Source organism: Arachis stenosperma, chromosome 1, assembly GCF_014773155.1.
Source record: "Arachis stenosperma cultivar V10309 chromosome 1, arast.V10309.gnm1.PFL2, whole genome shotgun sequence".
Taxonomy (NCBI): Eukaryota; Viridiplantae; Streptophyta; class Magnoliopsida; order Fabales; family Fabaceae; genus Arachis; species Arachis stenosperma.
The window spans coordinates 6,580,090-6,607,968 of record NC_080377.1 but is presented as its reverse complement, the minus strand read 5'-3'; the positions used below and the strand labels follow the sequence as shown (position 1 = coordinate 6,607,968).

General features: G+C 31.0%; 1 protein-coding gene across 2 annotated transcripts; it reads left to right on the top strand.

The window, feature by feature from the left end:
- Positions 1–16,356: 16,356 nt before the first annotated feature.
- On the top strand, positions 16,357–21,985 carry LOC130945231 (U-box domain-containing protein 44-like). Of its 2 annotated transcripts, none has more exons than XM_057873991.1 (5): positions 16,357–16,865; positions 17,870–18,673; positions 19,088–19,394; positions 19,644–20,108; positions 20,625–21,985. In XM_057873991.1, exons 1-5 carry the CDS (start codon positions 16,440–16,442, stop codon positions 21,743–21,745), a joined length of 3,123 nt encoding a protein of 1,040 aa, XP_057729974.1. In that variant the 5' UTR covers positions 16,357–16,439; the 3' UTR covers positions 21,746–21,985. The 2 variants fall into 2 exon arrangements, with proteins under 2 accessions (XP_057729974.1, XP_057730036.1); XM_057874053.1 differs by having other exon boundaries at positions 16,672–16,865; positions 17,877–18,673.
- The last annotated feature ends 5,894 nt before the right edge of the window (positions 21,986–27,879 follow it).

Here is a 27,879-nt window from a genome sequence, read left to right as displayed (position 1 = left end):
TTTTGAGTGAAAATTAGAATCCACAATGGAGAAAAGGATTGAAATTAAAACCCAGCAAGTATAGGAATCAGATTCTCCATGGAAACCAATCCACTATGCTTTTTATTATTATGTGTGCATGGATTAGCTTCTTGTTTTTTGAATGTCACTAACCAAACACTGTTCTGAACACTGTGTTGCTCAGAACAAAATTCCTTGACAAAAAGAAAGGTAGAAACTTACTGTGTTCTGCTGTTCTGCCATATTCTAATTTGAGTTGTATCGCAGGTGCTCTGCTCCAACTCTGTTACACTTTCTCTGTCATTAAATTAAATTCATGCATTTAGGTGATACTATTGGAAAGTTTTCAAATATACCGGTATATTGGTGTTTTAGTAATTTTTAACTGTTGATCTTAATTATAAAAAATATATAATATATATAATTAAGATTAACAGTTAAAAACCACTCAAACCGATATACCGATACACTTAAAAATTATCTGATACTATTTATCTAAAATAATTAAAAATTAATAATTTTATTACCATGACAATATGTAATTAAATATTTATATAAAATGTGGAGTAAATCATACAAATAAAATCATTTCAGTTTAAAATTACATAAATATCTTAAATCAAAATTAGTTATATGTTATGTCTGAATATCGAATTAAATTAATTTGATTTATATTATTTACTATTTGTGCATCACATTCGTAGTAAATTGAATTAATTTGATTCTATTTATATAGAGGTATTTAAAATATGACGTGTAATCAATTTTGATTTAAAACATTTGTGTAATTTTGAGCTGAAATTATTTTATTTGTGTAATTTATCCTAAGATATATGCATAATTTCTTTTAAAATTATTTAAAATGTTAAGTAGTAAGATGTATTAATAATTTTATATTTAATATTTCCCATCACAGAAGAGCAAATTTTTTTTTAGTTTTATATCTAATATTTATAGTTTGTGCTGAAATTTAACTTCATGTAAAAGAGTGATGACAACATAGCTGAACTTTATACCATACTCTATAGCAATAGAGAGTCACGTATTATATCATAAAATAATCTCTTATAAAAGGTTAAATTGGTAAAACTATTCAAACTACAAAAATATTTAATTATAAATGCTCGCTGAAATGAATGTTGCATTGAATACAACTATATAAATTTTATTATAGCCCTCTTTTATGAGTATTTTGAAGTTGGTAGTACAAATTCTCTAGATTTAAGAAAAAGATTTTTCGAAAAAAGTTTGATGTTTATGAAAATTTTTTTAGATCTAAAAAGAGTTTAGATTTATTCGAAGAAAAAAAGATATCCTACTATATTGTAATACGTCTGTGTAATTTTAAAATTAGAAGAAACTCAAATTTGTCCATATTTTTTTCACATTTTATATTCTCCATAACTAAATATTATGCTTTCTTTCGGTTTATAATTTAATATAGAACATATTTTTCCCTTTTTAAATATGAATGTAACTGTTTTTTTTTTTTTTTTTTTTTTTGCGATATGTAAGTGGCATTTGACCATTTCTTCGAATGAAAATTTCTGCTTCTCTTTAAAAGAAATTTCATTTTTTTTACCGATTATTCAAATTATTGAACCATCTTTGACTGCAATTGCATATTCCATATCCTTAGATATGATGATTGTGGGAATGGCTTAGTTATGAGTTAGAATTTTACTCAATCCTCATCATAAACTAGCGTTTAGTTGCTTCGCACTAAGGAAAGAATCTAATGCACTTTGTATTGATTCATGTTGATGATGTTATGTTGATGAAATCGAATTATGTTCTTAAGAAAATAAGAATTTTGAAAAAAACAAGTGGGTCCTCTAATCAGATTTCGATTTATCGATGGCCACTACACTAGACCATATAATCATATTATTCTATCTGGAATCTACTATTAAAAGCTAACAAAAATGTTATATATTATTGTTTGTCTATATTTTTGTAAGTTTTTTAGTATTAAAAATTATTAATAAAAAATGAGAGAAAATATAAAAAAATATTATATATATATATATATATATGCACAAATATTGCAAATTTAATTTTTCTTTAACTTCATGCAAAAAGAGATTCTCTAGAACTCTATCCATGTGTGACACGTTAGAATATATTATCATTTTCGACCTTCCAAAATTAAAAAAGAAAAGAAAAGAAGGATCGTATGAGCATTTTATATGTTACATCCATTTTAAACAAGAATATGTACTAGTTTAAAATTGATATCATTTTATATTAAAAGGTTTAAGTGTTAAATATCCAATTAGAGGATCGCCTGATTACTTATCTTGTTGTCTTCTTGTGGATATTGCTAATTAGTGGTGATACCCTATGCTTGTAAAAAGTTGTAAGTTTTCTCCAGAGTGTTTTCTCCCTTATATATATATCTAGGCTGAATTTTATTCCTTATCAGCCAAATTAACATATAAATTTATTTACTTTTTTTTAAATATTAAAATTTTAAAAGCGCTAAAAATAGACTATAAAATTTATAGAAAATATTTACCTTATTAATATTTGGTATCATCTGTTTGAATTTTTGTTTTATATATGATTTCATTTTTTTTAAATAAAAGATGAACAATTGAACATTAATTTTATAGGTATAATCAATCAAAAAAATAAATAAAAAATAAGCACAAAATTAGAGAAAAAATAAAAGCGGAAATAACTAATATGTGATTGAATTTTAAGTTTCAATAGACCAATAAAAGAATAATTATAAAAATAACAACAAAAATCAATCATCAATCATAAATAAGTTAAAAATAAGTAATCGATTTTTACCTGTCATCACTAACCTTGCTAACCTAATTGTTCTGAAACTGCAACGATAAAAGAAGTTAAAATTCAAACATGTTAAAAATAATTTAAAAACTAATACAAAAGTTTTTAAAACAAGTACTGAACAATATTCCACATAAATAAACACTCACAATTGCAATAAATTTGTTATTTGGGTGTTCTATTTTATACTATTTTTTGAACTCAAACTTGAAAACAAAAAAATAACAAAAATTCTCAACCAAGAATCAAGAAAAAACTAAAAATCATAATAAGAGAGTTAGATGAAACTCAATAATAACTAATTGCGTCAAATTAAATAAATTATCTAAACCTACACAAAAATTTAAAATTAAAAAATTGAAAAAAATTTAGTATAAAAAATTTATGGAATAAAAACTGAAAAAAACTCAGTGAAATCAGTGAACTCACATACATTGCAGAAGCAGAACCAAGAACACAACGATGGAGAAATCACGAGAAGAAGAAGTAGAGGACGGTGATGTAGTAGAAACTAAGTACGACTGACAGCGAGAATCCAAGGTGGCGAGAACGTCTGAACCAAGGACCACAGTGACTGAAGATGGAGCAAGATAGGGTTAGGGTTCAAAAAAGGGTTAAGGTTTTTTAATTTAAAATGAAGTAAAAACGAGGATGGAATGGGAAGAGGGAGGAGAGACGCAGGTCAGCGATTAAGGGAGCAACGACAATGGCAGTAGTGGCAGAAACGACAAAAATGACGGCGACAGAACGACCAACGCGTCGCAAGGAACACCTAGCCGAGTTCACGCATTCTTTGGACACAGTTGGTGGTAGCTGATGTTGGCAAAAGGGCTGGCAAAGGGCCTGCCGGAGGTGGTTTAGAGAGAGAGAGAGAGAGAGAGAGAGAGAGAGAGAGAGAGAGAGAGAGAGAGAGAGAGAGAGAGAGAGAGAGAGAGAGAGAGAGAGAGAGAGAGAGAGAGAGAGAGAGAGAGAGAGAGGGGAGACAGTTCGCGGTTTGAATTTAGGGCAAGATTACCGTCGAATTTGTTGGCAGAAAAATTCGACGGTAATGTTTTAAAAGTGACCAAAACGCAGCGTTGCACTAATAAGGAATTATTGGCGGATAAATTCGAGGGTAAATTTGATGGCAATCTCAGCGACAATTTTTTTGTTTTTCCTCCAATTACTACTGGCAAATTAACCCTCGAAAAATTAAATCCGACGGTAATCTTTTTATTTGACGAATTTGTTGTCAAATCCGCTGGTAAACCCATTGCTATCATCCGACGCTAAATCTGATAGTATTCAGCATTTTTTTGTAATGCCGCACCCTACCCGAAAATATTTTTATCCTTCTAGAAAATAAATTTTTTTTCAAAAGATATAAAATGATACCATTATTTTGTCTACAAAAATTTAATTAATTTAAAAAAAAAGCATCATTGATGTTTTCTTTAAAAAATATTTGTTATTTTAACGAATTTAAAAAATCAAAGTTGTAACGTCCAAAACTCAATACAACCACACATAATGGGGCTTTTTGGAGATAACACGATTCTAAGCCCAATATTTAAAAAAATTCACTTTTCTATAGTATTTTTTTTAAGTTGATTTATTAATACAAACAAAAACATACAAATGGACATCATCTATACTTCCTTCACTTCCTTTGAATGGCATTGTCATTTATGATCAAATCAAAGACATTATCCAATTCAAAAAAGCTCTACAACCAAGCAAACTACTTAACCAAATTTAACAAGTTGTATAACCGTTTCTCATATCCATGTGCGCTTCTTCTTCTTTTTCTTCTTTTTCTTCTTCTTCTTCTTCACACTGCTACTACTGCTTTTTCTTCTTCTCCTCCTTCTTTTTTATCTTTCTCGTTTGTTATCATCATTACCGTCACCACTCACAACAAGAAAAATAATGAGTACCGTCGGATTTACCGTCATCTTGGAGTTGACGGTATAAACGGCACCGAAAACTGTTTACCGGCGAATTATTTTTGTCCTACACTAATTACTAGTAGATTTTTTGCCAGTTTTTCAATAAATTTATCAAAACTGAGTTGCTGATAACCATTGGATTAATCCGACGGTAACTTTGGCGCCATATCACGTGTTTTGGCGCTAAGTTACCGTCGGATTTTTTCACTGATAAATTCTACGATAGTTTTTTTTCTGATGGCATAGTTAAGCCACAATTAGTAGTCAAATTAAAATTCTTGTAAACAAAATTTTTAGTAGAAATTCAAAATTATAAAAAATCAACAAATTATTTTATTAACAATAAATGGTCTTAACATAATAAAATGTCAGAGAAGTAGAATATAATGAAGTAGATGCTGATGGCGGTGCCCCACCGGCCGTGTTGCCGCTGGTACCAGCAGCGTTGCTGCCTCCAGCGCCGCTGCCTCTAGCGCACATCTGCTGGTTGTACACCTCCATATGCTCTCGCAAATGATCTAGTTGATGGCAACGGCTCCTCCTTTGCGTGCAAGAAAGTCGTTGTGCCTTTGCTCAGACTGTTCTGCTTGTTGGTGTAGCTCCTGTGTCAGCTTCTGCACCTCCTCACTCAAGTCGACAACTTCCTGGAGATCGGCAGGACTGGTGGCAGAGGCAGAGAAAGCCACCAATACGAAGGAGTGGAGGCCACTGGCAAAGAATGACCCCAACCTAAAGTGACGATTCTTGTGGGGTTTAGAGGCGATCTCGTGCCAAACTCTATCAGAATCTACCACTGAAGTCTCAGAGTCATCTTCGTCGTTCCCATAGGCGACTGAGATTGCTGGGTCGTAGCCTCCAATCTCTGCATGTAATCATCCTATGTCACACACATTGTGATTAGGATAACAGCTAATTGACTTTAAACCAAATAAATTTGAAACTTAGAATTATTTAAAACTCACATAATGGGCTCCAAATCGCTCGTCAGCAAATCTCCCCTTGTTGACCTTCAAGGTATGAGTATACTTGAAGGTCTCTACCAGTATCGCCTCACAATCTAATGACTTAGACTGCACATATTCGTATCAACCAATAAAATAAATCAATAAACAACTAATTCAAGTAACTACTAACAAACATTACCAAACTACTTACCAGTCTGCTTTTCGTCTTCATGAAGATCGTCCACCCACCCGTATACTTCGATGACCTTGGCAAAGTCCTGTTAGCGACATTCGTCAGATGGCAATGCTTGATCCCGTCATCATTTCTAAAATGGACCTCTAGTTCCGTCTTGATAGGTGGACGAATCCAGGTCATTAGGTGATTGCGCCCATTGACAAACGTTGCTCATCATCTACTGAAGTCGTTTAGCTGCACGGTGGTTGTAGATCTTCCTGATCATGAGATTATGTTCCGTATCCCATGAGTCAGTTTAAATAAAATACAGTTCAAATCCAGTTAATTAATTCAACATTATTGGGTTCTTACCGCCCATTTCTGAAACCATCGCTCTCTGGTCTCAGTAGAAATCTTCGTGTAGCTCGGCCACATGTCATCATATATTGACTTAATGACCTGAGAGATCTCCTGTGTGCAAGCATTATTATTTGGTGCAAACCTATTAGAGAAAAAAAATCTAAGATTAACAAACATATAGAAACACATAAACTTAAGATTAACAAACTTAAGATTAAAAAATAGTATGTACTCACATCTACATGCCATCAGGCTAAATCTTCAGTCGGATGACGGGCGATGGTAGAGGGCATCTTGCTGCGGGCACTGGAGGAATCATTCACCGCGGGCTTTGTTGCTGGATCTGTAGGGGTCGTAGCAGAAGGATACATGTAGTTCGAGTTTGAGACTATGATAAACTGCTGGTCTGCTGGACCCGCCTGTGACGTCACAGGAGTCAACATGGTAGTCGGAGTAGAGGGTGATGAATGAACAGTCTCTGAAAATTCGGTGAAAACCTTTCCTCTACCACGATCACGAGACCTACTTGATCTACCTCTTCTACCTGTCGTCATGTTTGCAAGGAGAATATATTATTAACACTAATCAACATATATTACACGAATCATTCAACAAAACTTTCTGAAAAAATTGGAAATAACTTTTCTTAAAATTGGACATATATCCACCTTTATTGTTCCCACAAATCCAACTAATTTTAATACAAAGCATCAGTTAACACTCAATTAGTTTCATAAGAATTAAACTCAACTAAACAAGGAGCCTTCATGATTCAAATCTAAAGTAATAAGATGTGACATGTATAAATCCAATGCAAAAGAAATATGCAAAACTTTAAGTATGAAATAGATTAAACTATTTATTCTTAATTAGAGTCAAATTAACATAATCAAGCACAATAAGATGTGACATGAATAAATCCAATACAAAAACAATATGCAAAACTTTAAGTATGAATTTGATTGAGTGAGTAAAATTGTGCCATGGACTAATACAACTTAGCAATTCAATCTACAGAAATGTGCCTAACAAGTTATTATTTAAATTTGTAATGACCTATAAAATACAATTGGATTGGTATACGATTAGACTTGTGCTAAATGAAAGTTTTACTATTTATTTTTAATGGCCAACTAGAAATTTTAGTTAAAAAAAGTTTCATTTTAATTTCATATTTTGTAGATTAAATAACAAAAATAATTTATCAAAAACACACACAGAGCAAATAATGAACATACTAGTATTATAACCAAATTCGCATATTTATATCTCGGATCTTATACTAATTTTTTAATATAAAATAATCTTTTTTCTGTTATCGTTTAAATCTCTCTCATGTTAACTAAAAAATAATAATTATTAACTTATATTTTGTTGTCATTCAAATTCTCTCTCATGTAGATATATTTTTATGATATTATTCAGTCATTCATGGCACTAAAACCATTGGAAGATTTAAGATATAAAATTACATAAAAGCATAACTAAATAGCAAACACACAAAAATTACCAAACTTTTCCTTCAAGAAATTCAAAATTAGCAAACAAACAAAATCAGCAGTCACCAGCATAACTAAATCAATAATTAACAAACTTTTCATTCAACAAATTTAAGTCTTCCATTCAATAAATTGACAAATTCAAGTCTCATCATAAATTGATAACCATGCAATTAGTCAATTACATTATATACATAGCATCATAAGAGATCAGAGCTCACAAACATACACAAAATTAGCTAATTATTTTTAGCTAAATCATTCTGAACACATTACAAACTAAATTAACTAAATCACATTTTTTTTTATGAAAAATAGGTTAAAAACAAAAAAGATTAAGCAAGAAAAATCCACTAATCTGGACTTGGCAGACGACGAAGAAGCTGGACCTGGTGACGGATGACGAAGCATGCTGGATCAAGAGAAGAAGTCGGCGACGTGAAGAATGGTGAGACATCGGCGATGAGAAGAAGGGCGGCTGCAATGAAAGCTAGGGTTTGCAATGGCGGCTGCAATGGAGACATCATGGAAAAGGTTCAATGCAAGGAGAAGAGGGAGGTGGTGACAGGAGGGGCAGGCGGTGGTGGGGCTGATGCCGTGGTGGGGAGAGAAGGCGGCTAGAGAGAGAAAAGGAGAAGAGAGGTTAGAGAAAGGGAGTAGATTTCGAATTGAAGGGGGAGAAGGTTCGCGCTTTAAATTTTAGGGGTCATTACCGTCGGATTTACTGGCGGATAAATCCAACGGTAACTCATTGCAAGTCATCAAAACGCAGCGTTTCACTAAAATGGGTTTACCGGCAGATTATTCTGACAGTAAATTCCAAGCTAAATTTCAGGCTTATTTTCCCCTTTTTACTCCAAGTATTACCGGCGAATTTACTGTCGGAAACGGAAATCCGCCAGTAACGATTTACCAAACGAATTCCACATCAAAATGTTGGTAAATCCGTCAATAAAGCCGACGCTAATGTGTGATACTAAATCCGACAGTACTCAACCTTTTTTTTGTAGTGACCACCATCACTACTACCATCACCTCCTCCTCTTCTTTCTCCTTCATTTTTATTTAAATTTTTTCTCTTTCTTTTTTTTTTTCATCTTCCATCGTAAAACTTGTTACTGAGGTGTGATCCACTAACTATATATGAGTTGATTGTCAAAAAGACTTAAATGTGTAGCGAAACTGTATCTAATTCCAAGAAGAAAACATGCATAACTCAGAACCTACAAAGATATGTTAAAATAGATATATACTATATAATTAAATTGGATTAGTCGAATGATCAATTTATTTATTTACATAAATAAATATCAAAAGTTGAATCTTGTCTTATTTATATAATAATCTATTAAGCTCCTTAAGTGAAGTCCAAATTTATAACAGATTAATATTTATCTTATTGAATTAGAGAATATCATAGAGAATAAAATTAGAAAGAAAAATACACTGTATGAGATTATACTCTAAACCTACAAACAAATAATTTTTAATTAGCAAAAAGATTGTAGCTAAACAACATTTGAAATATAGAAGAAATACTAGTGAATCTAAAAAGTTTTGAGTTTTTAAATTTTAAAAGTAAAAGATTGACTGTGGACTAATTTTGGCCTAGTTTAGAGACAGAATCACACAACCATCACATCGATAAATGAGTATTAAACTTGCTTATTTTTGTGAAATAAGATTTTTTCTTTTTTGTTATTATTTAATTTTAGGCGATTGACTAAGCACCGTTAGTATTTAGCAACATGCAAATAGTATGCTCCTAACTGCTTCCAGCTTAATCCCTAAAATTTCATGTAGGTGTTGAATTTAATATATTTTAAAGATGATGCTGCCACTTCGTAACTCTATCTACTCGTAGTGACAAGGAAAATACTATTCTACAGTTTAGCAAGTAAGATAAGATAAGCGAAATCTGTGTTAGATTTTATTAGATCTATATTAAAAGTTAAAATATTAAATAAAAGATAATTATATACCTATTTTTATAATTTATGATAAGGTTGTACATTTTAAAATCAAAATGTGATTAATTAGATAAAAAATTATACTTATATTTTGACTAACTAATTTAATAAAATAATTTTAAAAATTATATTTATATTATTAAAAATTGATTAACCAAAATTAAATTTAAAAATTAAAAATATTTGATTAATAAAAATAGCTAAAATTAACTTAAATTTATTTTATTTAACATTTATTAATCTAAGCTAACTTTTTGGTTAACTAAATAGGTTTGATTTTCGAATTAACCATAACCATGTACAATTCTAATTTTATAATTATCATATCAGTCAAGTAGTTGAAGAATAATATTTGTGTGAGTTTGATATTCTAGAATACACATCTTATCCAATCTGTTCACAGGTAGCACGTGATAAATTTGTTAACTATCAAGAGAATTAGATAGAAGTGTGAATCTTTTCCTAATAATATGTATATATAGTGATCAAATTTTAACCATCACATTACAAAAAATCTAGTAAAAATGACGTTTTTTTTGTATTTATGTATTACCAAAAACGATCATTTTAGAATGACGTTCAAACTACCATTAATCACAACCCTCAATTCAAAATTCTTTCTCTCTTTTTACTTTACCTTACTTTAATCCTACATGTATTGGTTAATGCTCCCTATGGTTTTATTTTGTATTCCTTTCACGCATCCCTTGTCGGATCATCTACAGAATTTGCACCAAACCTGCTACCACGTTTTCATCCCCGTGTAGCCACCAAGATTTTGTTCACATTCAACATTCAATCTCTGTGTTATTCAATTAGGCATAATGCAATTAATCAAAGCAAATAATCACATAATAAATACATATAATGAATGTTTATCTTATTAGTTGTAATTAAGTATCAACCCGACGCATCCTTTCGGATATTGCCTTTCTACTAAGCTCCTGAAATATAGTGCACAGCTCACTTTGTGCGCTCCTTGAGATATAGTATCCGGCTCACTTTCAATCCTGGAATATAGTGTTTACTTCATTCTTATGCGCACTCCTAGAATTAATATAATGTCCGACTCAGGATTATCGCCGAAAAGGTGTCGAATTGACCGAACTCGGGAATCAAGCCGACCAAAAAATGGTTAGAAAAATGAATCTCTGACAGGGAGAGACTAGTTAAGCTCTGTGGAATGGAGCAATGGAGCCTATTGTGGGAGAGATCAACAATGTTGAGGTTCTTCATGCTGCGAAGCTCTCGAGGAATCTACCAGAAATGTTATTATTCCCCAAATTGAGAATGTAGAGATAGTACATTACACCAATCTCCTTAGGAATAATACTAGACAACATGTTGTGGGAAATGTCCAAGAAAATCATGGAACTATTATGGTTAAACGTTGGCTGAAGCTTACACTTTCTCATTCGTTTGTTTTTTCTTTACATGATTTAATTGTTTTGCTTCTTCAAGATTTTCACAATTTAAAAAAAAAATTACAAAATATTTCGAATAAAAATTTTAATTAAACAAATCCAAATGTATTTGAACAAAAATAGTCATGCTAACTTATCAATACTTATATGTTCATACCGACTTTTTCTTTAGTTATCTTGTTTGTTTATGATCATAATACTTAATTACTTTGACTTATAAATTTTAAGATGATAATTATGAATACAAGATGTACATACGGCATAGAACTCTTGAAATTATTGTTTTCCTTCCGAGTTGCTTCTTATTTATGATTATGCTGGCAAAACTGAAATTTTGTTAGCAAAATATATATTCCCTCACAAAACAGAAAATTATAATTTTTTTGTTGTAAAAATGAATTTTTTATTCAATAATTTCCTCCTGTTTTGATGTATTTGTTATGTATAATTTAACGTTATCTCTATACAGTACAGACAAATCAGGATAATTCATAATGATAGATAAAATAATGAAGACAAATTCAAACCCTTTTAAAAGAAAAGGCAATCACCATGAATATAGAAAATGACAAATTGGATCTACAACTCTGACCAAAGGACTCAAAACTTTACACAAGTAATGATGTCAGCCTTTCCTTCTCTCCACTGTTTCTTCTTATTAGTCACCAACACTCCAACAAATTTAAGATATTGAGACATTTGAGCTTGAAGTCCATGTGTCTACCTTCCATTGAATTTCAATTTTTTAACTAGAAGATAGAAGATGGAAGACCGTAATAGACTGGTAGCAATATCTATGAAGAGTAAGGTAATGTATAAATTGATATTGTATTCGAGTGTTTTTGTATCTTTTATCTTGTTACAATGATAAGAAAATTAATTATTTTGATTCCACAGCAAAATTGACAATTTATTATCTTAATCCTGATAAGAATCACGAGATCTTTCTCAATCAAATGAATCACCAATAAATAAAATTATCTTAATTCATTATCCTAGATACATGTCACTTCCACGATTAACAAAATTTGTATAGCTGCAAAACGAATAGATCCTAATATGAATTCACATACTGTAAACGCAAAATATAATCCTAAAAGAATTGAAAAATTAAGAGAGGTCTTGTTATCGACAAAAATAAGAAAAACTTGCATTTTTGTAATTCGATGAGGAAGAACACTGCTGAATTATAGTAGCCGGAAGAGAACGCACCGTCGGAGAAAATTGTCGCGAGAGAAATCGTCACTAGAGGAGATAAGAAGGAGAGCATTTCGGTTCACAACATAGAATCTCGAAAGAGAGGATATTCTAGTCAGAGGACAACGCCTCTCTCGCTAGAACAGATTACAGTGGCAGCATCGTTTTTGTTTCATCCTTCCTCTAACATAGTAGTAGCGTCGTTTTCGAAGTGCAATTTTAGGATTGAATCAGATCGAGTTTTTGTTGTTGTTTTTTTAATAATGGCAGTTTCAAACCACCAGAATTTTTCAAAACCGCCATTTTATACAAATTAATTATGGCAACAACTTAAAACATCGTAATACTCGAAAATTACGATGATTCTTTAAAATCGTCTTAATATAATATCATTTTAAATCTCTTTTTTGTAGTATATTAGACTTAAATCACAAAAATTTCTATATCATTATTTTATTTTATTTTATTATGTACATTAATTTTATTATTTTATCTTATCTTATTTCAATACATATTATTTTTGAAAAAATTAAATAAAATATTTATTCTAAAACATCGAACTCTCACACAAATATTATTTTTCAACCACTTAGCTCATACGATCATAATTATAAAAGAGTAATTTTGGATACCCACAATGATGAATCACAATTCACTTGTGTCCCATGCGAAATGAAAGCGGATTTCCTGTCCTATTTCCCATTCACTTTCACTTTAATCACATGCATAATCACATGCCACTCAACCTTCATGCAGTACGCACATTAATAACGTATATACTGTATGAGGGTGTTATCTGGAGTATCGAACGGGCATTTTTTGAAGTCGAATCTTGATTTTATGTTTTCTCACATATTCAGTTGGAACATCACCAAGAAATTTTTCACACCATTATTATATGGTTAAAACTCAGGTGAAGTCGATTTTACATAAAGTTAAGTCATTAGATAAAAATTTAATCAAATCAGTTAAATCATCTTTTTAATAGAATTTGCTCTATAACCTCAAAGTACCACTTACAAACTCTCCATCAATAGATAATTTTAACTGCATTGAAACGTCCTCTAAAATAACGATACACTCACCCCATAGAACAATACCCTCACTCCATGGAAGTGAAAAATATATATTTTTGAAGCTATCTTTCGACAAATGTGCTAATCAATGTATGTCGTAAATAGGGCACAAACCTCTGCCATATAATTTTCATGCTTGGATCAAGCGGTTTTCTGATAGAAAAAGTCAACTGGTGTAACATGCAAACTTAAGAAACCTGTTGGCTGAAAAATCAAATGGTAAATTTTTTTTTCAAAAGCATAATAATAATAATAATAATAATAATAATAAGCGATAAAAATAATATATATAAAAAATATCAATACAGAATTATAACAACAAGAAAGACGAAAAATAATAACCTAAACAATAATCAAAATAATATTAACAAATGTTTTTTTTTTCATATTCAATAAATACTAAAATAAAAATGATAATCTAAAAAAATTATAAATGTATGATTAATAACAATTTTTATTGATACATACAAAAACTAACATTCTCAAATAAATGTGCAGAAATATAAAATTGATTCAACTAATTAAAGATTTTCTTCAGCATTATTAATCTCCCTCATTTTAATAAAAAAAATTATCCACAATATTATTACATTTTTTTCTCTTTCTCTCCCACCCTATCATCATCAATTTTGTGTGAGAAATAAAAAAAATAGTCCTCTTAAAATCTTTTTATATTACATCAATGCTGCTTCCTTCAACCCTAGTCACCTTCATCAACCGGTGCATGTTATTGGAAAGTGCAGCTTTGACTGCTGCGTACCCATTTTGCGGATGGCAACAACGAAATAGCTATTTCGTGGCAACCGTCATTAGATTGGGCCGATTTACAGTGACCCCGCAGAGGTGCTCCATCTCATATTCTCATTGGCACCGCAAGGGAGTGGCTCTAATTCGCGTGCGCTTGTCAGTTGATTGGACATGCCGGCTCCAATTTGCAGAACTTCACCACGTCGGCTTCCATTTTACAGGCACCTGAGATTAATTGATGGCGAATTCTATTTGGCAGGCCATCGCCAATGAGTTGGCCATACTCATTTTCATCCAACTTTTTATTCATATGCATTTTTATAATTAATTAATTTTTAATATTTATTAGATAAAAAAAGCCTTTTCAGCTTTGACGTTCACAATTTCCAGTTCATGTATCCACTTTTATCCATTTTATTGAAAGATCGTGGAGGAATTGGAGAAGAAAGATCAAATTAATTATCAATTTGCAGTTTTGTTCTCGGGAGATTATTTCATGCGCCTTAATTAATATCTTCCGTATCATCGCTCACTACTCAGAAACCAAAATTTTGAACCTTTTAAGAAACTAAACTAACGCAATAATCAACAGAAAACTTATATTCCCAAGGGTTTAGTAAAGAGAAAAAAATAATAATTAATTTGAATTCATAATTAGTTCAAGCGTTTTTTTCTCCCGTTTGTCGAATACCTTTTTTACGCATTTTACAATATAAAGTATCTTTGCTAATAACATACATATAAATCATATAATTTTTTCTTACAATTAAATTCATTAATAACTAGTTTTTCTCGATTGATATAATATATTCCATCTATATATTTTAAGATAAAAACTCAGGTGAAGTCGACTTCATGTGAAGTTAATATCTGAGAGCCGTTAGATAAAAATTTAGTCAAATATCTAACGATTCTCAGATATCAACTTCACGTGAAGTCGACTGGATCTGAGTTTCCACCATTTTTTAGATTATAGAATGGATATCATCTATGAATTAGTTCATCGAAAAAACAAATGCGTTCACTATAAAAACGAGAAAGAAATGTCTACAAAAGAGAGAATGAAACATTAGTAGAAAATTGCAACTTGCTGGCGTTTACCACTTTGCAAATTGAGTTGGTTTAGATTTGATTATGATCCCGATAATTTTAGAAACACTAGAAACGTTATCCATTTCCAACTCAATAGTTTTGTCTGTCTTCTGAGGGACAAAGTAGCAACTACCTCGCCCTATGGTGATTACTACCCTTCTAGCTAAAAGCTGACCTTCAAAACCTTGGAATGCTTTATAGCAAGAGTAGAATGACAATGCCATTTCTGGAGAAATAAAAAAAAAACCTTTGCTCTTGTTTTTAATTTTTGTATAGACAATGCAATCTTTCTTTCTATTAATATTACTATCTGTCAATAAAAGTAGTTGATTATTACGTTAACATATTAAGTTGGACATTAAATGGTAATATAAAATGAATAATATAAAATGAATAAGTATTTATTTGTCTCTAAATTTTAATTAGAGACTTATTTATTCTTATTTATTCAAATAAAATAACATCATTTTGATGTCAAATTAATTAGAAATGTATTTGTTTAGAATCTTTTTTTTTTAATTTTATAATTGAATTTAACTAAAGACATGTATTAAGATTATTAATTTAAAAAATTTTATAAAATATTTTATTTTTATAATTAAATTTAACTAAAGGCACGTATGATAACTTAGCACAAACTGCCCATTAGACGCCCTCTCTTTAGTATTAGCTGATAATATTTCGGTGTACTTAACATTTTATTCAAAAACGTCTTACATATAACTAAGCATATTAACAAAAGAATGCTTTTCCTTTTAGTTTAGTGTTTTACATCTAAAAAATGTAATCTGATTTCGTGCGTCTTAAACACTAAAAAAAAGGTGCAATTTAGCATATAAATAAATGATTTAAAAATAATGACATTTTAATAATTAATTCAAATACTATAACAAATGAATATTTTCAGGCTCCCCATAAACTAAATATTTTGAAAATAAAAATAGTATGTTGGTTAGTCCACTAATACATTTACATTTCTGAGCAATTTGTCACAAATTACCAATGCATTGCATTGAGGTCCAAATAGGCAAACCACGTGTAAGAAGACAAAAGTCAAAGCAAAAGTCAAGCGTTGACTCACTCTTCTCATTCTCCTTCTTCTCCAAACAAAGAAAGCAATCTTTTTTCCTCCATTAAAACATTGAAACACTCTCTTCAAACTCCTTCAACTCTTTTCGTCACACAATGAACCAATCTCATTCCAAAATTATCCCTCAACACCATCACCATGACCTCTCCTGCACCCGTCCTCCACTCCATCCGCGCCTCCCTCTCCGACCTCTGCGCTCCACCGCCGGATCCACGCCGTCCCTTCCACAACCCCCGCTGCTTCTCGGCGTTCGCTCGCCGCCTCCAGATAGTCCTCGATCAACTCCTCCTCTTACTCCCGCCCACTCCACCACTGCCCGTTCAGACGGCGCTGAAAGGCATTGCCGGCGACCTATCCAAGGCGGCGGAAACTGTGTCGTTGTACGAAAACGCGAGCAAGATCTTCGTTTTGTTGAACTGCAAAACGCTGTGCTCGTCGCTGCAAGAACGAACCGCCGCTATTTCGGGGTGGCTGGCGTTGCTTGATTCGGGGGTTGAGGAGTTCCCTGAGCTTCGAAAGAAGGTCTCCGATCTTAGCAGAGACATGAAGCTCGCACAATTTAGGGTACAAATTTCATTTCCTTTCGTTCATGTTAGTCCTTCAGTTTATCAGCTTAATTAATTTGGCTAGCATAAATTATATTTTTGTTTTTAAATAAAATTTGTCAAAAAAATTTTAAGATATCTTTAATTTTATTTTATTTTAATTTTGTTCTAAAAAATTTTAATTTGCATGAAATGAATCATTTTTAAAAATTTTAATTGATCAAAAGTGCTGTAAAATTATTTGGTTGTTAAGAAAAATACTTTCCATTTATATTAACAATAAAAATATTTTTAAAACATTTAAACAAAGTATCCAAACGTGACGAAAAGTGGTCTCCAACAACGAAAACAGTTGACATGGCAAGTGATATATATGGTACTTTTTTCTCGTTTATTTGATGGGTTTAGCTAACATTTGTTGACATATATTAACGTTACTATTAGTAAACAATTTTAAATTTTTATTTAAATAAATATATAATAAACAATATATGCTTGAACTTTTTATTTTTTTTATAAAGAAGTTCTTCATTAATATTTTTAACATGTACTCTTGATACACAAAAATGAAAACTCAAGTACAGTCAACTTCAGATGAAGTTGATAATTGAAGTTGAATAAAAATGAAAATTTATCAGTCTTTAACGTTTCTCAACTATCAACTGCACATGAGTTTTTTCCAGTTACCCAATTAATTTTACTTAAAATGCGTTGAGATTACGTTGTTGGTCATCTTAGTTCGCCAGCGACATTAAGAGATAAGTTGATATGTTACACCACGATGCTTGCAGTGCTGTAATTCAATCTAAACATCAAGACATAGACATGTATCACTAAGAATAATATACACCATGCATGTTTAGATTGGACAACGACCAAATCTTCTAAAGAACTATACTTAGATTTTGTCCATTAGAGAAGTACGTTGATCTTTTTAGTTTATTAAACTTCAACAACAAAATCCAATCCCCATTGTTTCTGGCTCATCTTTTGTGTTATTGTGGTTAATGTTTTTTATGATAGGTCACAGAGAATGAAGAGAGGATGCTGTGTGCATTGGAGAAGGAAGGGCAAGGGAGAGATACAAGCAAAGCAGTGCAGAGTGCCATTATGATGGATTTGGCTCGTGCTTTTGGGGTCGATCCTGATGATCATGCTGAGTTACTCACGCAAGTGAACCTCTTCAAAGACGATGCCTTGCGCTCCAAGTCGGTCCTCGAGACAAGAATTTTGGCTTCCCTGGAGAGAATTCTTAAGAACTGGTCCGTCGAACCTGCCATAGTGACCCGGAATATGGACTTTGATATTGAAGATGATGATGATGCTAATGCTCCAATTATGCCCTTCAAAAATTTCCTTTGCCCATTGACCAAGGAAGTGATGACAGACCCTGTTGTGGTGCTGGAGTCCTCTCAGACCTATGAGAGGACTGCAGTTGAGTACTGGTTTTCGAGGTGCATTGAGAATGGCATCGACCCCATTTGTCCGGTTACTGGAACCGTTCTTAAGTCCTTGGAGCTGAAGCCCAACATTGGCTTGGCAGGGGCAATTGAGGAGTGGATTGGCAGGGTTGTTGAATATCAAGTGAAATCTGCAGCACAGCATCTGATTGAAGAACCGTTGTCTATTGATCAGGTCGAGCGAGCGCTGGATAATATTTATAAGGTTTCTGAAGAACACCCCACTAGCAGATATGTTATCAGGAATGCTGGCATTGTGGTATTGATAGTGACTGTTCTTAGCAAGAACTCTAAGACTATTGGATCGCGTTTGAGAAGCAAAGTTCTAATGACTTTACTTAGCATAGCCAAGGACGAAGAAAGCAGGGTCAGTTTTATTTATCTTTTTCATTCTTACTTTCAAGTTTAAATTTTCTGAGTACATTAACAAAACACTTGCATACATTTTCCCCTACCAATACGCGTAAATTCCATTTTAGTCATGAAAAAGTGAATTAATGTGCACAAAATTATGTGGCTGCAATTTCGATCCTTCTAAGAGAATACGATTATGGATTATGCTTTACAAGGGTTGAACTTAGTGATCTGCTTAGAGCTCTGATAGCTGCAATTCTTCTATTCCATATGTCTTAGTAGAAATTACATTAACCATTAGCTGATAGCTTTTCTGTGATTTCAATTTGTGGTGTTTCATTGAATTATTTTCCTTTAGTTTGTGGTGTAAATGAAAAGGAGAAGCTTTTACTTTTTGAATTTAACATAAATCTTTACATACTGCCAGAAAATAATGCTTGAAAGGGGTATCACTAGATTGGCTATACATAGTCTTATTGGGAACTCTGAGAAAGAGAGAGAGTATGCTGTCAAGTTGTTATCAGAGTTCTGCAACGACGAAGATTGTTGCGTAAGAATTGCATTGGAGAAAGGTGCATTAGTTCTTCTGTCAAGTATGGCTGGAAATCTGGAATATCCCTCTCTGTCTAATTTAGCTGAGGAAGTCTTAAAGAAGATGGAGAGAGTGGAAGCTAATGTTCAATGCTTGGCAGCAGCTGGAAGATTTGAACCATTACTTTCACGGTTACGTGATGGTATGTATTACACTAGTTTATGCTTAAAGCACGTGTATGGATTGGTTATAAATCAACATAAACTAATAATTTGATCCTCACAAGATTAAACTGCTAACAATTTATATTATATTTCTCATGCAGTATCTAAATGATCACTGCAGTGACAACTTGGTCTTTTAAGTGCCTAGATATTTATCTTTTTTTACTAACTGGTAGATGCTTAAAATTAGATATGTCAAATTGGAATTTGGATGAATTTTGGAGCAGGTTCTGATGGCGTTAAGATAGAGATGGCCTCTTTGGTGGGAAGGATGACATTGACAAATAGCTGTAAAGAACAAATTGCTAGGGACGGCGCCAGAGTATTTGTCGAATTGTTGTCTAATCCAGAAGGAATGGGACCAAGTTTGCAAGCATTATATAACTTGTCTGGATTGGATGACAATGCAGCCATCCTTGTTGAGTCTTCAGTCCTTCCATCTCTTCTGGAAATTCTTTTCAATGAGCAGGATCCTTCATGTGAGTTTAAGTCATTAGCTGCTTCAACAATTGCAAATATAGTTTCAAAGCCAGGGAATTGGGAGCTAGCATCTGCTGACAAGAAGGGAAATCCAATGCAGTCGGAAAATATTGTTTTCGGACTTTTGGGGATCTTAAACTATGTGTCCTCTGAATGTCAAGTGACCATTCTTCGCATTCTCTGCGGGATTACTTCATCTCCTCAAGCATCAGGTATTCATAGTGTGATTGTGATTCTTTAATTCAATGATTTCTTTACTCCAGGTCATGTTGATTTCGCAATTTTTCTACTGTTTAATTTGTATTACACTATAGGTAGATGTTTCAAACTGAGAATAATTACTTCACTTTCACCATATGTTCACCTTTTTCCAAGGTTCTACTATCAATAATTAGTTTAGGCTATTTTGTGACACCTCTTTAGAGTTTAGAGTATAGACCTTTTGTTAAATACAACAATGTTTTTTTATTCTTCATAGGAGAAGAATTTCATCATTATGACTAGAAGTACCAGAAATTGCATTTCCATTATATCCCAAACTAAAATCTACAGCAAATCCAAATTTTTTTAAGTCAATGTTTCTGTCACCAGCATTACATTAGTTCATTAGTTTCTGCTAGTTTTCAAATAACATCTTATTCTTTTGCATTGGCTTTAAAAGTTATTGACTCCTACTATTATGTATTGGAATGTTCTAAAGATTATTTACATTTGTTTATCTTATTCAGAGTCGGTAGCCATGCAAATCATGTCTGGTGGTAGCTTTAGAATGGTCGTGCCATTTCTTCAACACTCGGAAATCGAACACAGACTCTTGGCTTTTAAGCTTACCAGACAACTATCCGAATGGTGTAGTCAAGATCTAACAAACGAGCTAAGGCTTTCAAACACACTTACCATTCTTGAAGATAAACTATTAGATAACCAATCAACAAACGATGAGAGATCAGAAGCAGCACAGATACTCGCCAACCTTTCGCTCTCAGAAGCTGAAGTGAAGACACTTTTAGGAGACAACTTTGTGGAATGGAGTGTAACTACTCTGAAAAACCAGAGGCGTGTTACAAATGCAAGGTTTTCACACTCTGGCATGCAGGAAGGCCTTCTTGGACTCTTGCTTCACTATTCTAAAAACCTTGATCAACAAACTCTTAATGTAATCACAGGAAATCGCCTCATGTCAGTTTTCTGCGAGCAGCTGGACTATACCTCGAAACCAAAGGTAAAACGCCTTGCTGCCATTGGCTTAAAAAACTTGTCAGAGCTCGGAAGCTTGCGCAATACGGATAGAGAGTTTGGAGTTGGACAATCATCTTCTAGCAGCTTATTCTGTTCTTACCTTGTCTTCATGTGTGGGAAAGCTTCTAATCAACCTTCCACATGTCCCATTCACAACATCCCTTGCGACAACTCCACTCAACTGTGCCTCCACAAGACCAATTCTATCAAGCCATTGGTTGATCTCCTAAGTGACAACGACACAAGTGTTCAGGTCGCCGCTGTGGATGCACTATCTACTCTCCTTTTAGATTACCATTCGCGTAGTTTCAAAAGAACTGTTGATGAGCTTGAGCATCTAGGCGTGGTTGATTCAGTGATCACTCTTTTCACGGAGGTTCGATCTGGGGAGCTTCAGGAGAAGACAATTTGGATAATAGAGAAAATACTGAGAGTGGAGAATCATAGCCAAAGATATGCACTCAATCAGCCTCTTGTGAGAGGCTTGGTTGAAGCATTCAAGCATGGGAATAGCAACACAAGGAAGCATGCTCAAGATGCTCTAACACTCCTTAAGCAGTTATCAGGTATTAGTGGTAAGGAATCAAGTCAATCTAGATCTAGGAGATAGCAAGAAATTCAATGATAATTATTGTTGCTCATTGACATAGTGCATGTATGATTAAACAATTATCTTTTTGTTGTATATCAGTTTGCAAATGTTTAGTTAGCAAGCATATTTTGTCAACATAAAATCTGTAATAGGGTCATAATTAATTCTGAATAGGGCTTAACAAGCAAGAAAATATTTAATGTTAGTGGTTAAACTAGATCATGATTTGTGCAAGATATCAATTATTTATTTTTATTACCCCTCATGCACTGAACTAAAAGAAGGGTGCTACAAGAGGCTTTAAGGCCTAACAAGAGCACCCATTTGATGGTCTCAACGATTATGATCCAATTAATAAACGTGTTACATGCATGAATAAATAACACTATCTTTAAATTGCAGAAGCACTCTTCACTCTTCATTCAAAAAGGTCATAGAACTATCATGATCCATAACTATGCTTGCCTCATTGTAAAACCAACCATTTACTTAACACTTAAGCTTTGTTGGTTTGAGGCGATGTGAGAAGAAAATTAGTGGGAGGGAGAAGAATAGAAGAGAAGTGGATTAATTTCTCCTGTTTAGTTGAAAAGGAAATAGAGAAAAAAGTATAGAATAGAAATGAAAAATGTGGTGGAATTTACCTAAAAATTTCTTTCCCATAAGAGAGAAATGAAAGAGAAGTTGATTGTATCCACTTCTCTTTGTCCAAATTAAACAACTAAAAGAAAATTAACTTCCACTTTCTCTTCACTTATTTTCTTCCATCCAGACAAAGCTATACCGCTACATAAGACTCAATAAACATACATATAAGAGAGGACTTTTCTAAAGGGTAAACTACTCAATGACTCAAATATAATTAGGAATAATATATCATTAAGAAAAATATTCAAAAAGATAAGAGAGAGATATATAAACTCCCAAAAAGTAAAGAAAGTGACAAACATAATTAAAAATATTCTTTTTATTCAATTTTTTTTGAAATTATTTGAATAATTATTTAAAAATAGTATGCAAAAATATTTAGATCTCTTTATTCATTTTTAAACAATATTTTCGGCCATTTACAAAAAAAACATTTCACAAAACAAAATCATTCGGTGTAAATCCACCGAATTTTAAGGAAGAAAATTTTTTATTTTTTAATTACATTCATAAAAAATTATTTTGAATGTACATATAAAATATAATTATCTTTTGTTACATTTTTATATATTTTAAAACTTATTTATCATTTATATCTTCTAAAATTATTTTGATCAGTAATATGAATTTTTAAATACTATTTTAATAGTTTAACTTTTTTTTTTTTAAAAAGTGATTACTAACTTCATTTTACATGTTTTAATTTAGAGAAAAAAAAAAGGTTGTTTATTTGTGAAGTAGTGAATCAAGAGGGAAATTTCACACATGTTCAGTTTTGTTCTTGTGTTGTTTTTGTTAATTTTTTATTCTCTAAATTTGATTTAACTTAAATTAGTTCACTTTCATTGTCCCTCATGTGTTGCACTAAGATAACCCTATATACAATTATTTTAAGACATGGTAAAAGCCACAAGCATCACCAAAAAATTAAAAAAAAATGTGGACTAAAGATGATTGATTAGGTTTGATTACCATACCCCACAAATGAACCATGGATTGAATTTGATAAACTGATTATAGAAAGTGGGAAAACAAAGAAGAAAAAGAAGTTAGGAGGCACAAAGTGAAAAAACCAAGGATGGCTTTAATCTGTTAAATTGCCAGAAAGTTTGGCAATTGTGGGAACACATTGCTTCACTTTGCAGGTGCAATATGCATAAAATACACCAAAAAGAAACAAAGGAATTGCACCGATCAGTGCTCTTTTTGGTGGCGGAAAAAGTGTTACAGAAGCAACTTGTTTTACTTTCTGGCTGCACCAATTATATAAAGTGGAAAGACATGTTTATGTGTAGCATTCAGAGTTCCTTTTATTTGTTTCTTAGCTGAAAAGATGATAATCGAAAATCGTTAAATAATTTAATAAATTTGATTAAATTATCATCTAAGGATTTTGAATTATCAATGAAAATAACTGGACGTAAGTGTTTATTTTTTTTTCCAAATATACCGGTGTGTAGGGTGTTGTTAAGTCGTACTTTTGAACATAAATTTATATATTTTATATAATACAAAAAATACAAAATTAATTATAGTTTCGTGATTAGAAATTGCATCTAAGTTTCATATATAGTCGCAAGATATCAGGTAAAATATCACAAAATTTTTTTTTTTTTTGATAAAATATCACAAGATTTAATTCTCATAATTCATATATAAGATTAAATAAACTTTAAATAAATTTGAAGAATTATTGCAATTTTTGCATATAAATCTGAATTTAAGATAAACAATCAAAAGATTTGAAGCATGTGGCAATCATTTTGACTCTGGTTCATTTGTTTGAGGGGACCACTCACATACTCGTGCAAATTAAATAATCAATTACTTCAAAAATTACATGTATAATAATAATAATAATAATAATAATAATAATAATAATATATTGATCCCTTCTTTCTTCTTGCTTTGGCCTCTATGGTCCATTATTATGTACTTCATTCTTCTTTCATCTAATAAAATTACATTCAGATTTAAAAAAGAAAATTAACACCATAGAACATATTAGGATTAATTAAACTCCTATAAAATGAAAAGATTAATAAAATAAAAACAATAAGAATCTAATTATCTTTAAATTAAGATAATAAATTCACATATTATAAAATTATGAAAATGATAAACCTTATTAATACCTCAAATCTTATTTTACTTATTACTTTTTAAATAATACAATAAAAAAAAGAAAATTCAATAACTAAAACATTTGTTAAAAATATAACTTGAAAAGACCAAGTTTAATTTCTATGATACGTTGGTGATGCACAAATTCTACAAAAGGGTACGTAATTAAAAAATTAGATATCAAATAAGACAATCTACTTTATCTAGTCAATAGATATTTAAATTAAACCCATATGCTCTTTTTTTATTTTTTATTCTGGTCGGCATATGTGTCTATTTAAGAATTAATGTGTAATGGGAAAGGGACAAGAAAACAGCTTAAGAAAAAGTTTGATCAAGTGATGATAAATGTATGTGAATTCATAGGGACAGTTTATTTAAAGGTTAAAAATTACATGCACTAAAATAAAATTCCGGATGTCATATTTGGGAATAATAGTTAAGGTTTTTTGTGGTTATGGAAAAAAGTTAAGATGTTTTAATAAAGTTGTTTGAGTTTAAGGTTTATTTTAAAAAATATTTTGGCATTTTTACATATAAAATCTCATTCTCATATTATAGAAACACCTTATTTCCAATTTATATTAGAGAAATAAAAATATTCAAATATATAAACATAAAGTATATAAAAATTATTAAATTATTTTTTTATAGTAATTTATAACAACAATAAAAAAAAATCTCACATCAATTCATAAATTCAGTCTAATAAAATATGTAAATTTCGTCACAATTTTAATTTTTATTATTTTTATTTATTCTTAACTTTTATTATTTTTATTTAATTTGTTCTTATTTTTTTAGGTAATGTTATATTATATATATATATGTGGTTTTATTTTTATAATTTTTAATTAAAAAATATAAAGTACAATATTTTTATCTTTATTTTTCTTATTCTTTTAGAGTTTTATTATAGTATCAGATAAAAACTAAAAAATTATTATTGGGTCATCTTCATACCACAACAAATTCAAATTGTTTTTAAATTTCACATTTCAAATCTTTGTCCTGTCTTGAGCGTAAAAAGGGTGTATCAAGTCTCACATCGTCTAAAACTAAAAACCTAAAAGTTTTTATAAGTGTGAAGTAACCCTTATCTCTTGAATTATCTTTTGAGATAAGTTAGACCACTTAATTTTTTATAAACTATCAATCTTAATCATTAACAACTTCATCACTTATTAGGAGTCTCTTTTCTAGATTGCAAAAACAGAAATAACCAATCCTTCCAACTAACTTGAATTTTTGCCAAGTTCAAGTACTAATTATTTTTGTTCTTTGAATATTTTTTTCTATTGTTAATAATTTTTTTAAATCAAAATTTATTTTTTGAACACTTGGATCATTGATTCTGATACCACAAATTATATTGTATCAAATTTGTCTTGGTTCATTTCTTACGCACAAATTTTGTCTATTATTGTTTATTTACCAAATGGTTTTTAAATTAATATTTTTTTTATAGAGGTATTGTTCAATTTTCACTATTCTTTTTGCACTTTACAGGTCAACATTTGAGGACGATTGGTTTGGGTAAAATAGAGAGAGATTACATATTTTTTAATGCAATTTCACTAATAATCCATCCACCACACATTCCATAAACTCCATTAATCCTCACTCATTATGCCTTTAAATACATGTCATTTTTGGGTAGGACATTTTTTTAGACAAAGACTCAATCATTTATATAAACAATTTTTTTTTATTTCTATGCATCATGATGAGACTTATAATATTTGTCATCTTTCTAAACCAAAAAAAAAATATTTTTTCAAAACTTTAATAAAACTAATGCAAATTTTCATTTATTAAATTGTAATATCTGGGATTCGTTTCGATAAAATTCTATTCATAATTATAAATATTTTTTAACTATTATTGATGATTTTAGTCGCTTTACATGAGTTGTTTTATTAAAATCAGAAGGAGAAATGTAAAATCATGTAAAGAATTTTATTAATTTAGTTGAAACACAATACAACTCTAAAGTTAAAACTGTCGGTTTCGATAATGAATCAGAATTCATTTTACATAATTTTTATGCTTCAAAGGACATTATTCATCAACGTAGTTGTATTGAAACCCCTCAACAATCTGGAAGGGTAGAACAGAAGTATCAACATATTTTAAATATAGCTCTTGCTCTTATATTTCAATCTAATTTACTATCATTTTTTTGGTTTTATACCGTTAATCATGCTGTTTATTTATTTAATAGAATTCTATCATGTGCAATTAATTTTAAAACACTATTTAAAGTTTTATTTAATCATCTACTAAATTATCATGACCTTAAAATTTTTGAATGCTTATATTTTGTTTCTACCATAATGATAAATAGATCAAAATTTGATCCAAGAGGCAAAAAGACTATATTTAATGATTTTCAACATGATTTTAAATGATATATTGTTTATGTTCTAGAAGATAAAATAATTAAAATTTTTAGAAATGTGATTTTTTTTTATGAAATGATCTAATCCTTAATCACAAAAAATGTCCAATTCTATACACCAAATTCAATATTACCAAACACACATTCTCAAAAATAATATTCAGTTAGTCATTCTATTGGGTCAGAACCTATTCATATTGTCCCACAGCTCATTTTTATTAACCCACCTATTCTTTCATCACCTATACCATAACATCTTCCATTCTTTCTTTAGTCTTCACTAAAATCTCATCAAGCCAAAACACATCTCAATCTTCAACATCCAACACAACACCATCATCTTATTCCAGATCTTTTTCTCCATCAGACTCATCATCACTGTCCCCTTCACCAGAAGAATCTCTTCTTTTCCGTCACAGCCAACGAGTTTGCTAACCACTAACTTACTTTTTCGATTATATTTGTAATTTCTCTCTCACTTGCATAAATTTTTCTTCTTCAAGGTGCCTTTATCCAATCTCTTTTGTTATGTATTTTTCTTCTATTTTCATACTTATAAAACCTATCTTCTATCTCTGCAATCTGAGGTTGAGGCAAAGTCTTTTAAGGATGTAAAAAATTATTCTAGTTGGCGTAGTGTCATAAAAGATGAATTGAATGTTCTTAAGTTGAACAAAATTCGGTGTCTTGTTGATTGTCCTGCAGGTGTCAAGCCGATTAGTTGTAAGTGGGTTTACCAAATCAAACATAAGCCAAATGGTTCCATTGATAGATATAAAGTGCGTTTTGCGATTAAGAGATTCACTTAGAATGAAGATATTGATTTTTGGAGACATTTTCTCTTGTTGTCAAGCTTACCACTATCAGATTATTCCTAACTTTGGCATCCATAAAATACTTACCCATACACCAATTAGATGTCAATAATCTTTCTTGCACAGTGACCTCCTGAAAGATGTTTATATGTCCTTGTCCCTTG